At 50.8% G+C, this 14795-nt stretch overlaps 6 protein-coding genes across 6 annotated transcripts; 3 read left to right on the top strand and 3 right to left on the bottom strand.

The window, feature by feature from the left end:
* BDV17DRAFT_250038 (uncharacterized protein) lies at positions 1 to 3533 on the bottom strand. The gene is made up of 7 exons (XM_073756292.1): positions 2837 to 3533; positions 2658 to 2773; positions 2447 to 2600; positions 2295 to 2382; positions 1828 to 2235; positions 1666 to 1756; positions 1 to 1618 (listed from the first exon to the last, which is right to left on the bottom strand). Exons 1-7 carry the CDS (start codon positions 2921 to 2923, stop codon positions 577 to 579), a joined length of 1986 nt encoding a protein of 661 aa, XP_073621562.1. The 5' UTR covers positions 2924 to 3533; the 3' UTR covers positions 1 to 576.
* Positions 3033 to 3533, top strand: BDV17DRAFT_250035 (uncharacterized protein). The gene has a single exon (XM_073756291.1). It carries the CDS (start codon positions 3092 to 3094, stop codon positions 3338 to 3340), a length of 249 nt encoding a protein of 82 aa, XP_073621563.1. The 5' UTR covers positions 3033 to 3091; the 3' UTR covers positions 3341 to 3533.
* Positions 3534 to 3586: 53 nt separating this feature from the next.
* BDV17DRAFT_286416 (putative aldose 1-epimerase family protein) lies at positions 3587 to 4945 on the top strand (the record flags this gene model as incomplete). Its single annotated transcript, XM_073760902.1, has 3 exons — positions 3587 to 4041; positions 4119 to 4672; positions 4728 to 4945. 3 exons carry the CDS (start codon positions 3587 to 3589, stop codon positions 4943 to 4945), a joined length of 1227 nt encoding a protein of 408 aa, XP_073621561.1.
* BDV17DRAFT_250033 (Zn(II)2Cys6 transcription factor domain-containing protein) lies at positions 4388 to 6856 on the bottom strand. Its single transcript, XM_073756290.1, has 4 exons — positions 6093 to 6856; positions 5763 to 6043; positions 4726 to 5711; positions 4388 to 4670 (listed from the first exon to the last, which is right to left on the bottom strand). Exons 1-3 carry the CDS (start codon positions 6827 to 6829, stop codon positions 5026 to 5028), a joined length of 1704 nt encoding a protein of 567 aa, XP_073621560.1. The 5' UTR covers positions 6830 to 6856; the 3' UTR covers positions 4388 to 4670; positions 4726 to 5025.
* A 391-nt stretch (positions 6857 to 7247) lies between these two features.
* On the top strand, positions 7248 to 8667 carry BDV17DRAFT_286414 (major facilitator superfamily domain-containing protein; the record flags this gene model as incomplete). The annotated part of the gene is made up of 3 exons (XM_073760901.1): positions 7248 to 7268; positions 7314 to 8217; positions 8267 to 8667. 3 exons carry the CDS (start codon positions 7248 to 7250, stop codon positions 8665 to 8667), a joined length of 1326 nt encoding a protein of 441 aa, XP_073621559.1.
* A 1980-nt stretch (positions 8668 to 10647) lies between these two features.
* On the bottom strand, positions 10648 to 13167 carry BDV17DRAFT_250024 (putative flavin-binding monooxygenase). Its single transcript, XM_073756289.1, has 4 exons — positions 12286 to 13167; positions 12117 to 12223; positions 11060 to 12049; positions 10648 to 11000 (listed from the first exon to the last, which is right to left on the bottom strand). Exons 1-4 carry the CDS (start codon positions 12893 to 12895, stop codon positions 10872 to 10874), a joined length of 1836 nt encoding a protein of 611 aa, XP_073621558.1. The 5' UTR covers positions 12896 to 13167; the 3' UTR covers positions 10648 to 10871.
* Positions 13168 to 14795: the final 1628 nt, after the last annotated feature.

Here is a 14795-nt window from a genome sequence, read left to right as displayed (position 1 = left end):
GTATTCAGGCAGCTCCAGGCGCCCAGCTTCGGCTTCGCGGAGGTACCACAGGTACCACTTCTAAACCAATAAATTAGCGATTAGAGCATAAAAAGAGCGATTATAGTAGAAACAGGGCTCAAGATAATGATTATTAAGGAGTTTCAAAGTACTTAACTAACATTTTTGGAAAGCGCTGCCATCATGAAGTTGATGTGTTCGTAAGCGTCTTGAAAGAGGTGCCGTGGACTGAAATCTTACCTCGTAGCAAAATAGGTGGCGTGACATGCATGTGACCGCCAAGCCGATTATTAAGCAGTTTTGTGGTGCGCGACCGAAAAAACGAGGCCTGGTCACCTGCAACCACCAAGGTTGTCGAGAACAAGGAGTGAAAACTATGATCAAACAATTACTTGGGCCATAATAGTTTAGCGTCCCTCTTTACCATCCGTATATAAATGAATGCTGGGTCGGGGTTTCCCGATTTCGCCTCTTCAGCCGCCAACATTGTGCCGTCCACGAGTATAACGACTTTTCACGAAGAGAGAGATGAGTCAGGGGAAGACAGATGAAGTATCCTTGTACATTCAAGTCGAATCAGGACTGTTCTTGTTGTATATCAGGGAAGTCAATCTCAAGATTTCCCCAGTCCCAGATATGACTCAGCTCGCCCAAATCCATCTCATATAAATCCGCTAGTGCCTTGTTGTCGTCTAGTGGATGAGGCGGCAGAGAGTCAAGTGATGCAGGAAAAGAAACAGCAAGCTCATCCTGGAGCACTCCCGCTGAAGACGCCGTTTCTGTAAAACAAGACGATGGAGCTGGAGTGCCGGGGATGTTTGGTAAAGTAGAACGCACCTCGACTGGGCTTTGAGGCGATATAGGATCTGAGGGAAATACATCTAGTGTTTCTGGCGGAAGACGAGAAACCAACTTCTTCAAAGCCTTATAGCAAATCATTCCGGTCCTAGCACGCTCAGACAGCATTCCCAATTCGGCAACGGTCTCCGAAATCGCCTCGAGTACCCGTTCACGCTGCGGCAGTGTTCCGCTCGTATCATGCAGTATAGCAGAGCAGAGGAGGGACGCTGTATCAAACATGAGAAAAGGTGCAAAGTAGAACTTTGCATTTAGGGGCAAGATGTGTCGCAGAAGCTGCTCGCAAGCTCGCAGTAACCTCAATGCGGTTTGAACCGCCGTTGCTTGAAGACCTCTTTCAATGCTGGAACTGAAACTGTCACTGTCTGGGTCTATGTCCTTCGTGAGGCATTGTTTCAGCGGCATTAGCATAATCATGTATCCTATGGCGTGGAGCTGGAAACGTTGCACCTTGATGAAGTGATGCGTGGAGTCCCATCGCGTGTCAGGGTTCGAGATGGAATACACGGCGGGGAAAGAGTTGAACCATTTTTCTGCTTCTTGTTGGATGGCCATTGCTTGAGTTACAGACAGGTTGCCGCTCATTACTCCTGGTATTTTGGAAATGGATAAGCCGAGCTGGCATTGGAGGACCATGTGAGTGACTGGGGAGAGCGTCTCCGGGTCTGAATCCACGCTCTCCAGCCGGGAGTCGGGCTGCTCGAAAACACAGCAGCTGCTGTTAATTATAAATGGACGGGATAGTAAAAGAGACATTTGCCTTGTCAACTTGGTTAGAATTATCCGGGATGAGTAGGGAGAACATACCAGTCCCAGGCGTAGAGTATGAACCAGAGTCGCCTCCTCATTTCTCGGTCGAAGTCAGAGAACTTCAAACCTGCGGAACTCCTATGCATCCCTTGTCAAGTGACTCGTCAGCAGCGACCCGGCTAATACATATCAGATGGAAGGAAGGAAGAGTCGAGATACCCTGCTCCTGCGCCTCATGAACAGCAGCGCCCAGCGCATGCCACGCCTCGACAAACAACGCCTCCGTTTTACACCACTGCGCCGTAAGAAATAACTGCTGAACTTGAATTAGACCCCCTTTCCCAGGGATGATAGTGGCGCTTAGCCGTTTCGCAGTATTATGATATAACAGAGAAAGCTGCTCAATGCTATTTCCGAGCTCCGATTCAATTGTCAGGCGTATGTCCTCGCCAAGATAAGGCGCAGAGCAAGCGCAAACGCGGAGAATTAAGCAAGTCAGCTCGGGAGTGAGTGGCGAGCCGTTCGCCCTGGCGGACCACCAAGCGGTATAGTCTTGCATGAAAGCTGGAGGGTAGAGAGCGTAGTACTGGTAGTTTGTGTGGTCGATGAAGTGATGGATTATTATGTCCGGAAGATCGTTAACACAGCCATCTGGATGACTAGCTCTCAAAGAGGCTTTCACATACCTGTATATTGCTTCGCAGGAATGACGCGCAAAGCGCTTTCCATCTCACTACAAATGCCGGCTTGACGACCCAGCGGGAATACCGTCGGCTATTCATTGAGAGGACCACTGTCAGCTGGAGATCATATTTCCTGAGTATCATGGGAACTTCACCTCCGGCGCGCCATCATTAAATGCATCCGGCGTCTCTGGTAAGTACCCGAGTGACCGAAGATCATCATCTTGCGTAGTCTTAGTTCTAATATCACAAGAAAGCCTCGGATTCGAATTCGGAGAGTCATTAGGCCCTTCCGGACCCTCCAACACTCTGTAAATAAATTAATCTAGAGCCAGTACAAAGGAGAGGAGACAGGATGATGTGGACCTTCCAGTATGATTAGTTACTCCCTTGGCTGCTCTTGCGGCCCTCTTCGGAGTGAATTTACACAAATGCGCGATTTTCCTGCCTTGGCAATGATTGCACGGCCATGTTCGACTGCACTGCAGTATGAAGTTAGATCAAGCCTATACTAAAATTGGCGCTGCTGCTCGTTAGGTACCTGCCTTCTGCTTTCGTCGTTGACATTCGCTACACGAAGTAGTTGAGCGACGGGCCGACTTAACATCCTTGGACTCCTTTGGTACGGTCATCACGTTACTCCTCGAGGCCTATGACCTGGCGAGTTGTAGTTTCAAGAAACTGTTAGACTGTTGACGGCTAGGAGTAGGATGTAGGTCGCGACGTCATCAAGCCGCTTTACCTACTGCAGCGCAGCCTTACACACGTGACTTGCTGATAGGTTCAATCCGGACCGTTGGATGCAGCCTAAACAGGCAAAGAGTGGTGGTGCCAGTAGTAACTTTGCCTCTCTTACCTTTTCTGCTGGTCCAAAGAGCTGCATTGGACAAGGCTGGACACGGACTGAGCTGGCTTGTTTGGTTGCTGGTACAGTTAGTCGGTTCCATATTGAACTTGTTAACCCAGAAGCCGATCAGCTGAAAATTGGGAAAACGATGAAGCTCAGGGCGGGGGTCCTCGCCCGGCTACGGACAGTAGAAGGATGGTAGTTTTTGCTTTTCTTGCCTTTCTGCATTTCCTTCGCTGATAATCGTACTTTCTCCTGTCGAGTATCGCCTCCCGTACCGAGCCTGGGGTTCAAGCTGCCGGTCTAAATAAGTCGCCGCCACAGTATTGTCGCGGGTCCACCAGACCATACCGAAGTCCAGAAGATGATGAGATGAAATTTCCATTATATCTTTGGCCCCAATGTGCTCCGTGAATGGCTCTCTAATTTCATAATTTGCGTCTGTAAAATGAAGGTTTTCATTCTCACAACCAGCATCATCGCCGCAATAAAAGCAGTCTGGACGAGAGAGAGTCCCTTCGCCGCTGCAACTGCCCTTTTCCCCACAAACAAGGAGGGAAAATACATCATTGAGAGCGAGGGGATCCGGCTGGCATTCACTAATAATGGCGGCGCACTAACGAATCTTTGGATCGACGACACGAACGGCAACGAGCTTGATATTGTCATGGGATTTGACTTTGCGGATGCCTACCTCAAGTATCCCGGGAACCCGTTCTTGAACGGCGTAATTGGTGAGTTAGTTCGAAAGAATCCCCGCAAGCACGTAGGAGATGGGGCAAATAGCAGCTGGTCAATTTCGTTCACTCCAGGGCGCTACGCAGGTGTCATCAGCGGCGGGCAGTTCGAACTAGATGGCCTGACGCCAGATTCTCGGCAGTACGAGTGGGAACAAGGGATCACGTACCGTGGCGAAGAATGGCGGGGAGCACGGCTGGGGCCGAACCATTCTAGATTATCGGATCGCACACCACGGACAGCATTACATTCGTTCTGTTCGATCGAGGCTGGAATGGATTCCCCGGCACAGCAGCGGCATGTCTAACACACACGGTGACACCGTATGAATGGCGAATTGCGTTTGGAGTGACGCCCACGCGCAAGGCAACACCGATCAACTTGAGCCAGCAGGTGTTCTGGAACCTCAATGGGTTTGCCGCGAATTCTAGCATGACGGTCGCGGAGCATCGGCTCCATCTGCCGTTTTCGGGGTTGAGGCTTGACATGGATGCGGGTGGTATTCCGACGGGGGATCTGAGGGCTAACAAGAGGGGGTCTGCGTACGATTTCTGGGCAGAGGGGAAGCAGCTGGGGCGGGGGCTGGCGCAACTACATGATCCCGAGGCTTGTCAACATTCCTCTGCGGCGAGTAGCTGTGATCGCTATGATGAGACCTTTCTGGTTGCTCGGCCTCAACCCTGGAAGAAGGAGGAATACCCTGTAGCGATCTTATCGTCCGCCTATTCCGGTATATCAGTCAGTCTATATACGGACCAGGAAGCGTTGCATGTTCATACCTGGGATTCTGAGCCAGGTTTGTCTATCAAAAGTTCTTGCTCCCTGGCGTCGCTCACAATCCTGATTGGCAGAACCAGTCACTGTCAAGCAAGCCCAAGGAACAGGAACAGTGCCCAGATTTGGGGCCATCTCGATGGAAATGCAAGATTTGGCGGACGCGATTAATAACCCAGAGTGGCAGCGAGCGGGCAGAACTGTCTGGGGAATGGATAGGCTCTACACAGCTTTCTCATCTTTCAAGTTCACCGTTGATGAAGTTAAAGAAGGCAAGGGTTCTTGGATGAACTGAAGCCCTATTTGACTGTTCTCTATGAGGAGTAACAAGTTTAGATACAATGCTTTCAATCCTGTCACTGCAATGCAGAGAGATCACATTGCCTCGTTTTCGCGATCCAACCCACTTCCCATTACAGCATCAAACCATGTGAAGTTGTCAAGCATTTGCTGCCACGCGGCAGCATCCAGCTCGTCCGTAGGTTCGAATTGCATATCCAGATCAAGGGACGCAGCATTTTCTGAAGAGGCCGTCGGCGGCCGGGCAGGATGGTCCATCCAAGGCTCGCGAGGCGAACTCTGAAATGCACCGTAGTCTCCATTCTGACTGGATGCAGGTCTTGTATTTAGCGACACAGAGCCTGGCTCTGGCTCGGCATTCGTCCTGTTCAACCATGCCAACATGTTTCCGACCACCTTTTTCGAAGATGCCCAAACATCGGCTCCAACGGAAATCTCCTCGAACTTGCGCACAATAGCGACCCCTCTGTTTTGGATTATTTTCTTATCTACTCCGATAAACTGGTGCCGATCAGGATGAAAGAGTAGGCTCAGCTTGGACAGACTCAGTAGGGCATACCATATTGTGGCGTAGGTGGAGGCGGGAAGATGTACCACCTCCGCAGAAGGGACTGAGAGGAATACGTCGACAACATAGCGTGCAGATTTTATGAGGGTTGTCAGATGATTTAGTTCTTGGAGCTTGAAGACATCCTTCTGTTGCCGTAATGCCTGTCCGAGTACAAGCGCATCCGCTGCTCCTAGCTCAATGAGAAGTGGCCCTGATGCCGCACCGTTAGTACTTGCGACATATCATGTGTAAGCCAGCTTACAGTCACGATCGGTTCTCAGGGAGGCCATCGTGTACTTTATCCGGGCCTGGTGACTTGTCACCATCTTAATGGTTCGCTCCCAGATGGCAACTGGCGCATGGTCTGGGGACAGCTGCTCCTCGTCAAACAGCAACTGGCTTTGGCGCGCGAGAGACTGAACTTCAATGTAATGTTTAAGCTGAAGGTCTGTCGAGCATTCAGCTTGTTCGTGTAAAGCCTCAGCACAGTGGTCAATCCATGGTGTATGGCGCATGTCTAGTTGTCGGCGAAATATGGATGATCTTGTCACGAAGTCAGCCAGTAGTGTTTAAATTCAGCCATTATACGTACTTGGAGCAGAGATAGTAACAACCCAACAAAGCTCGCTGTCCGTCAGCGGTATGGATGGACGGACCTCTTCCTTGGTCTGGTTTCCTTCCTTCTTTCGGAATTACCTGCATTCTGAAGCCCTCCTGACGATCGAGGCCAAGGTCCACCACCACCATCATTGCCATTTGAAGCAACATGTATATGTGCGTATGGTATGTCCTCCAATGGTAGTGGTACCATGCAGCATGCACGAGTAATCCCTGCAGCAGGTCCATGTTCCTTTCAACATTTATAATAAGACGTCTTGCAACCTCCTGTCTGACAAGGGCCTCTAAGCCATGCTGGATTCCCTGATCATGCTCAAAAGACGCGGTCAATACACACAGTAGAAGAAATGGCGACTTTCGACGAAGATCTGCGAGGCTTGTCTCCGGCGGGATGATAACGAACGGATATTGAGGCATTTTTCGAGCCTTGTATTTCGACAGAAGCTTCTTAGCCAAATCGGAGCCGATAGCCTCGTGAAAGAAATGATTCGTTTCCTGGTCTTGCTTGGGGGTTGATCGACTTTCCGGGCTTGTTTGTTGCGACTCTGGCTTGAGATTGTTCTTGCCACGCACATTGTCTGGGAAGACACAGGACGGGTGACCGAGTCGCATACAGCGTTGACAAGCTCCTGACTCAACAGGGACGCATCTGACCTTCAACTGAACACATCTATTGCAGGCATGGCGCCTTGGAGGCTGTCGACGATACATCCCGGCCGATTGATGGATGGACGTTGGGCAAGGACAACGTGAATCCTTTGAATGAGAGTCGGAAACAATCGGTGTCGGAGTCGGTGTCGGAGTCAGGATAGGAATCGCAGTCGGAAACGGATCCAGGAGTATACCCAGTAGTATTCTTTGTTTTAATTTCAGAGAAGAGGATCCAATTCACTCCAGACTCAAACTTGACTACTTTTAAGAAGAGGCACCCCTGTCATGAATTTCTGATTCCCAGCTTTACCAAGGATACCTCTCCCACCGTGCATCTGCGATCCAGACACAAAGACAAACAACGGTGCTATTTCGACCACAAACCCCAAGGACACCATGGACGCACATTGCTTGACCGGTCTGAAGCTTTACAGCGTCCTATCTGGCATTATGATCGCGACAATCCTCATCTCTCTGGATGTCTCTATTATTTCTACCGGTAAGTCTCTCAAGTTCTTCTCTATACACGATACTAACTCCACAGGCAATCCCCGCCATTAGCAGCCAGTTCAACGCAGCGACAGACATTGGATGGTATGGTGCGGCCTACCCACTGACCATGTGCGCCCTCCAGCCTCTGAGCGGCAAGATCTCAACAATTTTTTCTCTTCGATTGTCCTACCTTGTCTTCTTCAGCATCTTCCTTCTCGGCTATCTCCTCTGCGGTGCAGCCAATGGTTCCACAATGTTCATTATCGGCCGTGCAGTGGCGGGCATTGGGGGTGCAGGTGTTGTCTCTGGTGGTCTCTCCGTCATCGCCCTTGTCACGCCAACCGCGCAGCGTCCGCTATTCACGGGGCTAGTTACTTCGCTGTATGCGGTTGGGACAGTGATTGCACCCCTTATTGGAGGTGCTTTTACAAGTAATGTCACTTGGAGATGGTGTTTCTACATTAATCTTCCCGCCGGTGCCGTCGCAGTGGGGACGCTCTTGTTTTTCTTCCATCCGTCGCAGAGCACAGATGTTGACCAGCAAGAAGCAGTAATCCAGCGAATAATGGAGCTGGATCTGATTGGTTGCATTCTCTTTGTTGGGTCGATTGTCATGGTCTTTCTAGCTCTGCAGTGGGGAGGGGGAGAATATTCCTGGAACTTAGCAACGGTCATCGGACTCTTCGTCGGCTTTGGGGTATTAATGCTGCTGTTTGTGGTTTGGGAGATGCGCAGAGGGGAGGCGGCATTAATTCCTTTTACCCTTCTCAGGGACTGCTCTGTGGTGCTGAGTATTCTCTTCGCGTTCCTCTTCATGGGCTCCTTTGTTATTCCTGTTTACTATCTTCCAGAATGGTTCCAGATTGTCAAGGATGTGAGTCCCATGCGAAGTGGAGTCATGCTCCTGCCCTCAGTCTGTACACAGGTCTTTGGTGCTATTGTGTCTGGCGTCACTAGTATGTTCTCCCTTTATGATAAGCATTGATCACTGACAGTTGCTGCTAGCCAAATACGTTCAATACTACAACCCCTGGTTCTTCATCGGTTCAACCTTTCTCTGCACTGCCTCTGGTCTCTACACAACTTTTACTCTCTCAACATCATCAGGACAATGGATCGGTTTCCAAATCCTCCAGGGCCTCGGCTGCGGATTCGCGGCGCAGATGGCGCTGCTTACAGTGCAGAATGTCCTCAAAACCAAGCCAAAAATAATCCCCATCGGCATCTCGACTGTCCTCTTCGCGCAATACTTTGGTAGCTCAGTGATGCAGACCGTCAGCGCTTCTATTTTTCAAAACAAATTGGTTGATGGCTTAGAGTCTCCGGCCGGCGCGGGCTTGAGCGCAACTGATGCCATGATACTGCTGGAAGCTGGAAACCTTAAACATCAAGCAGACCGCTGTTGAAGTGTTTCCTGACCATGTCAATGCTATAATTAATGCCTATAATGACGCTATCACCACTGTCTTTGTGAGTATATTCAATATAATAATCCTTCACTTTGATTTTTCAGCTGCTAACCTATTTTTCTTCGCCTTGGTATCTCGCAGTGGCTGCGAGTGCGCTAGCATTTGTTCTTTCCGCTGGTGTCAAGTGGACCAACATCAACCAGGTTGGGTCTAATGAAACAACAGCAGCTGGTGAGCAGCCTGCGGAAATCAAGCCGGAGCCTTAACTCAGGATAAATAAAGCCCATAATTGGTGGACCCTGTCACGGCCAGCATGTGGCCATGATCAGGAGTCAGGAGGATACCGCCGCGGCTTCCACCACCTGTTGTCTTGGATCTAGCGTCCGCTTCATAAGGTTCTTGCACAATACCAGAGTCCTCTCTTGTGTCGCGGAATCAATGAGGCTGTCGGCGACCTCTGGGACTGATAGCTGGAGATTCACATCCTCCCACAACCCGTGGTCAGCAAAGATTGCCGGGTCAATGGGAGGGTTATCCTGTGCATCTGGTAGCCTGAAGAACTCTTCCAGACTATCGTCCTAGCCAGAAACACTTGGAGATGATAGACCAGCCTCCGCAGAATCTCCCCGAAATAGGGGGACGGCGGCTCGGTTAGGGTACCATTGTTGTCTTGAAAATCACAGCGGGAAATCGTATCCGCTTCTTTGATGTGTGGCGCTAAGTCATTTGGATGTTTATCGGGTTTAGGAGTCTCTGAGTATGCATGTGGTTCTGGTGCAATTGTTTCCCGTGGTTGGCATTGGGAGCTTGATGGTGATGGGCACGGCCGAATGACCGCGTTGGTAGACACACAAACTTCGGCCGGTGGCCGCGCAGGCAGGTAATGCTTGGGATGTTGCAAGGTGCTCGGAGGGGAATCATGGCAATCCTTGGGGCGAGGGGAATTCTGGGTTCTAGATGATTTGTGTTGTGAAATGGCTTCTGGTGAGGGAGAGTCCACGGGTTGAAGTTATTCATGTGAAATATAGGGAGAATATCGTGGGAAATAATGTTTCTTAAAGGGTATATTCTGGCAGACAGCTGTGGAGGGGAGGGGCGCAACCTGGTTCACCCAGGCTTCACTCGCACGCCGCACGCCAGACCTGGTAGCTGCATAACCAGGAGGTTGCCTTTCCCATATAGATATTTGGGAGACCGAGAAAGTATTCCAAAGTAATCGAGATGGGAGACCGCAGAAGGACGGCTGAGGATCAAGGAGTCCTCGACAGAAAGCACAAATGGGGTGGCATCGTGGCATCCAGAAGCAACAGCCAAAAACTCTGAAGTTGCCGATCAGCTGGCGGAATTCACAAGCAAAAGGCCCCCTGACTACAATAATCAGCAGCAGTACAATATCAGTGGGTGAAGTGGATAGCTCACAAACCAATAAGGCGACGGTAAACAGATCTCAATGTCTCAATCATCCAGATGACCTGCCGGCGATGCCGTAGCTGAAGGGGGCGAAAGGAGGGGTGTAGACGGCGCCATACTGAAAAAGGGCAGTGGATGGGTAATGCGGCATCTGAGGAAGGGGGCAGTGCACCGGGCGAGGCAAGACGGGAGAGGGAGAAGGGAAGAGAAAGTGCGTGGTCGTTCGAGGGAGAAAGGTCAGGGTTATATAGATGCAGTGGATGTGTTGGGGCGGCAGGGCAACGCGCAAAAGCGGCGAGAGGGCAGAGCCATCCATAAAGCGGTCAGCGCTATACCACAAGGGGCAGTGACATGCCCGTCAGCGGTAGGCGGCGGCGGGCGGCAGATAGGCGGTGCAATGAGGGCCGTTTCCAGCGCCCCGCTAACCGTCACATCTGATACTAAATTAAATATAGATAGGGGCCCTTCTGCGAGTTCTATATTATTAACTTCTGGCGCGCTAAGACACACTCCACCAAGGTATTCCAGCTGTTATATTATAGGCTATATTAGAATATCATGTCCTACGCGATATAAGCAGCAAAATAATTAGAAATATTGCGTTTTTGGTGGTTGCGAATAGCTTCAAGTTGTAGAGGCGTAGCGGATGATGCTCTAAGACGGTGCAGACCGGCACCCAAGGATAGGAGAAGAACCCACGTTCCGACAGTATCTAAGCCAGAGCCCTTCCAGGAGGTTGTACATGACCCAGTTTAGCATTCTAATCTATCTATTGCTTATCTATATCAATCTTAAGACAAGGGCGCCAGGCCCGCCTCAATCGCCTTAATTTGCAAGGCTAGGAACTTCGAGTAGACTCGGCATAGTGCCAGGTTGCCTCCCATGTACCAGAACCCTGGGTGGCCGCTCGGTCGCCACATCTGTATTGTGCGGGTCAGTTATCAATAGATAGAAAGACGTATTGTGAAAGGAGACTTACAGCATTCAACTCTCCCTCCCCGTCCAAATCCCACACATCCCTCAAACGGTCCGCAATCTTATCACCGAGCGTCTTGCGCACCGTCGTCCGCATGTTATCGTACCCCGTCGCAAGGACTACAATGTCACTCTCAAGCTCACCCCCATCCTTTAGGATAAGGCCCTTCTCGTTGAAGCCCGCGATGCCCTCGGGACTCCGGCGAACCTTAATCTTCCCGTCTGCGATAAGCTGGCTGCATCCAACGTCGATATAGTAGCCTCCACCGCGAGTCATGTAAGCGCGCCCAAGCCCAGCACCGTCAACACCGTGGTCGATCTCGAACCCGGCATTCTTAAGACCAGCCATGATATCCTTCTCGGCGTCATAGACGCGCTTAGTGAAGTGGACGTCTAGCGCAAACCGCAAGGGGTAGGGGAGAGATTCGGCGATGAGGTCGCATTCTTCGGTTGGGGGGCCGTTCTCCTCGTGCAGACCCTCGTGCATCATGAAGATTCCCTTATCCGCAGTGATAACGTATGTACCGCGTCGCTGGAGCATCGTGACGTCGGCGCCGTTCTCCTGGTAATTCTGGGCGATGTCGTGCCCGCTGTTTCCGGTGCCGACGACAGTGACCTTTTTGCCCTTGACGTCATATTGTGAGGCGTCTTGATGCTTGGTGGCGTGATATAATGTGCCCTTGAATTTATCCTGGTCTTTGAATGTAGGAACTAAGGGCTCGCCTGAGTGGCCGGTACACCAGACGAGATGGCAAGGGCGGAGGGTGCGTGAGGAGCCGTCGCCAAGGGTCACGGTGACGGTCCATTCTTTCTTTGTGTCGTCGTAAGATGCGCCGGTAACAGAAGTCTTTGTCCATACGTTCAGCTCCATGATGCTTGCGTAGGCTTCGAACCAGTCGCCGAGTTTGTCTTTGGGGGTGAATTCCGGCCAGGTCTTAGGGAAGGGGAGGTAGGCCATGTGCGTGAATTCGACGGGGTCGTGGGTGACAAGGGTCTGTAAGTATTCCAATAATTAATTAGGGCTTTTGATAGGAAGGGTATGGGCTGGAACCCGAGCGTACCCTGTACCGGTTTCTCCAGTTATCGCCAATTCTCTCGTTCCGGTCGACGATGAGACAGTTTACACCCAGGGCCTGAAGTCGTGCGCCTACGTTCAGACCCGCTTGACCTGTTGATTGTTAACGGATGCATACTTATTGAACCACGTCTCAAACCTGGATTGACACGTACCAGCACCAACAATAAGGGTTGTCGGCTCCTCCTCATCAAACAGAATCTGCCGCTTCCTTCTCTCAATCCACGTCCCGCGACTCAACCCCCCTGGCATCGTCTCCGTAGTCCCATAAGCCCTCCTACTCCCCACCGGCTCCTCACTCCCCTTCAACTCCTGCAGCGAGGTGTAGATAGCGAACGCCTTCCACACCCCATCCTTATCCTGCGTGAGCCTCAACACACCAGACCCGCGCCCAATTGCCGTCTCGAAGAAGAAAATCGTCGAGATCCACGTCAGCTCGGGGGCCGGGTGCCCCAGTTTTGGCTGGCACTGACCTTCATGCTGGAGGCGGAACGCAGACAGTTGAGCTCGGGGCTGGTTCTGCGCGACGAAGTCTCTGATGCCGCTGAGGTTGTGAATGGATCGGAAGTCCCATGTGAGCGTGAGGAGGTCGCGCCACCAGGACTCTTCGTGGAAGAGCTGCGGGAGATTAGTGTAGTCGGCTGTTCGGAGGAGGATCTCGAACTCTGTGATCCATTGCTGGGCGATTGAGCGGGGTTCTGGGGCGCGGTGGAGGAGGGGTGTTTCGGGCAGTTGGACAATATAGTGGTTTGCGGCTAGCGACATGGTGTCTCTGTCTCTATATCACCGAGATAGATCGGTCGGGTATGAGTTGTGTCAAGTAGAAGCGAATTGTGTTCCCAGAGCTGGTCGGCGCTGGGTTTCAAATACCTGGGGCGTCAGACTCGGAGATCCTCCACAGACACCAGGACGAAACCCCGAGAGTGACCCCATGATCAGACGATGGGTCTGGACTGAATCATGAGTGGCAGTAATTGCCCATTGAGCCTGTATGCATTATTCGGTGGCCTCTGTGACGCGTGAACCGCAGAAGGGACGTCAAGAGGGAAGAGTGGGCTGGTGGATTGGTGGGGGGTACACTCACTGCGGGGGAAAAACTGTTGACCGAATGTTCACCCCGCATCAGGAAATTCACCCGCAAACTCGCCTGAATTGCCTGTTGGAGGCACAGGACAGAGGGGGGCTGGCTCTCGTAACGAGGCACTGGTTTGCTCATTTTTCCTTTTTTTCGTCACCGGTAATCGATGCTCTTTCTGGCCCTTCCCCTCCTCAATTCCAGATCCTGCAGACTTCATGCAGTTCTCGGTCGAGAACGCTGTATTTTAAGCTCGCCGGATCAACGAATACCTGTCGCAGTGAGTGATGTATCTACATATCCATTACCTATACATACAGGGTCCTCGGAGTACATCCGAGTATACATGTACCATCCACCATGGACGTCAAGGGCATGCGTATTGCATGTTCTAGAGTCAGTATAGACGTGCCACCTGCCAGCATCCACCACTGTGGAGTTGAACTTGAAAGTAACCCCCATCCATCTGAGGATCAATGATTCGCGAACTCCCTGTAGCTTATTGGACTCATCAGTAGGAGGACAAATAGAGCGGGGAACATTTAGAATCTATACCTCACCTACTAACGCTCTTTTATAGTGTCATGGATAGCATGCAGTCCCACAGCTCGTTCTCAATTATAGAGAACTCCTCTGCCTCCTTTACCATATTAATCATATTAATCATCTATAGAGTTGGAACCTTGCTAAAGATTCATCTTCATGGGCCTCGCGAAACGTACTCAAGACTTCACACTCCCTCGCCATATCTAAGTCAACCAACATAAACTTCTCCCCGGAATAAGAAAGTTGAAAGTTGAAATTTAAATATATTGGTATCCCCATGCTTAACGCTGAGCTAATGCAAGCAAGCGGCCCCATATCTGCTGGCAAACCAAAGGGTTGTTTCGACTGGCATCGCGAGAACTGTCCGTTATTCGAATCAAACCCCGGGGAGGGAAATCTGAAGCAAGACTTGAGAGATCAGGGTTGAGCCGAAACATCCTGTAGAGCCACCATCGATGGTGAGGTATTTCAGATGTCGCGGTCACCGACCGGGATGTGGCCGAAGCTTGTTGCTCCTCGTGTATCGAGGGTTTGGTCGACTTGAAGAAGCTTAAGGACAATGTTCGAACTGTTGTTTATTATTTGATAAATGCAGATGGAAAACGCCACGCAAGGACAGTCGTAAGCCTTGAAGAGGAGCTCTCATCGTGGGCGCCAAGAATACTGGACATGGGTAGCTTGACTGGTTGAATGGATCTTGCAACCTTAGGACACAGCCGCACCTACACAGGGCTGATTATTTCATTGATTATGAAGTTGGATATACGTCGAGACGGTCTTTCTATTGTCTATGATTGTCTCATCTTGATGAGCTTTGCCTTGCGATATTTCACGATCCAACAAGTGTTTCTTATTGAATGGATTCTCTGCACATGTTTCCCATCTACTATGTGGATCTTATTTGTAACTTTCTTCTCTGATATAGCGCTCGATTATCCTTTATGCTGTCTGCGAGCAGCATAAGGAAATCCTTACTCAGGTAGTACTATAGCGTAGCCCAGTACTCGAATCCAGGAACGGGGCAGAAACCACCGCCACAAAACG

This window comes from Aspergillus undulatus (assembly GCF_047715775.1).
Source record: "Aspergillus undulatus strain CBS 261.88 unplaced genomic scaffold BDV17scaffold_1, whole genome shotgun sequence".
Classification (NCBI taxonomy): Eukaryota; Fungi; Ascomycota; class Eurotiomycetes; order Eurotiales; family Aspergillaceae; genus Aspergillus; species Aspergillus undulatus.
The sequence above is the reverse complement of the archived record's forward strand: the minus strand, read 5'-3'. Positions and strand labels throughout refer to the sequence as shown.

What these genes read in the sequence shown, in the direction of transcription:
- BDV17DRAFT_250038 (XM_073756292.1), bottom strand. Translation starts at nt 2,923, where the DNA reads ATGACCGTACCAAAGGAGTCCAAGGATGTTAAGTCGGCCCGTCGCTCA. An exon ending in TCATGAGGCGCAGGAGCAGG is followed by an intron (nt 1,757 to 1,827) that starts GTATCTCGACTC and finishes TCACTTGACAAG; the next exon opens with GGATGCATAGGAGTTCCGCA. An exon ending in ATACTCTACGCCTGGGACTG is followed by an intron (nt 1,619 to 1,665) that starts GTATGTTCTCCC and finishes CAAGTTGACAAG; the next exon opens with GCAAATGTCTCTTTTACTAT.
- BDV17DRAFT_250035 (XM_073756291.1), top strand. Translation starts at nt 3,092, where the DNA reads ATGCAGCCTAAACAGGCAAAGAGTGGTGGTGCCAGTAGTAACTTTGCC.
- BDV17DRAFT_250033 (XM_073756290.1), bottom strand. Translation starts at nt 6,829, where the DNA reads ATGTATCGTCGACAGCCTCCAAGGCGCCATGCCTGCAATAGATGTGTT. An exon ending in TGTTACTATCTCTGCTCCAA is followed by an intron (nt 6,044 to 6,092) that starts GTACGTATAATG and finishes CTTCGTGACAAG; the next exon opens with ATCATCCATATTTCGCCGAC. An exon ending in CCTGAGAACCGATCGTGACT is followed by an intron (nt 5,712 to 5,762) that starts GTAAGCTGGCTT and finishes GTGCGGCATCAG; the next exon opens with GGCCACTTCTCATTGAGCTA.
- BDV17DRAFT_250024 (XM_073756289.1), bottom strand. Translation starts at nt 12,895, where the DNA reads ATGTCGCTAGCCGCAAACCACTATATTGTCCAACTGCCCGAAACACCC. An exon ending in ACTGGAGAAACCGGTACAGG is followed by an intron (nt 12,050 to 12,116) that starts GTACGCTCGGGT and finishes GAATACTTACAG; the next exon opens with ACCCTTGTCACCCACGACCC. An exon ending in GGGAGGGAGAGTTGAATGCT is followed by an intron (nt 11,001 to 11,059) that starts GTAAGTCTCCTT and finishes CGCACAATACAG; the next exon opens with ATGTGGCGACCGAGCGGCCA.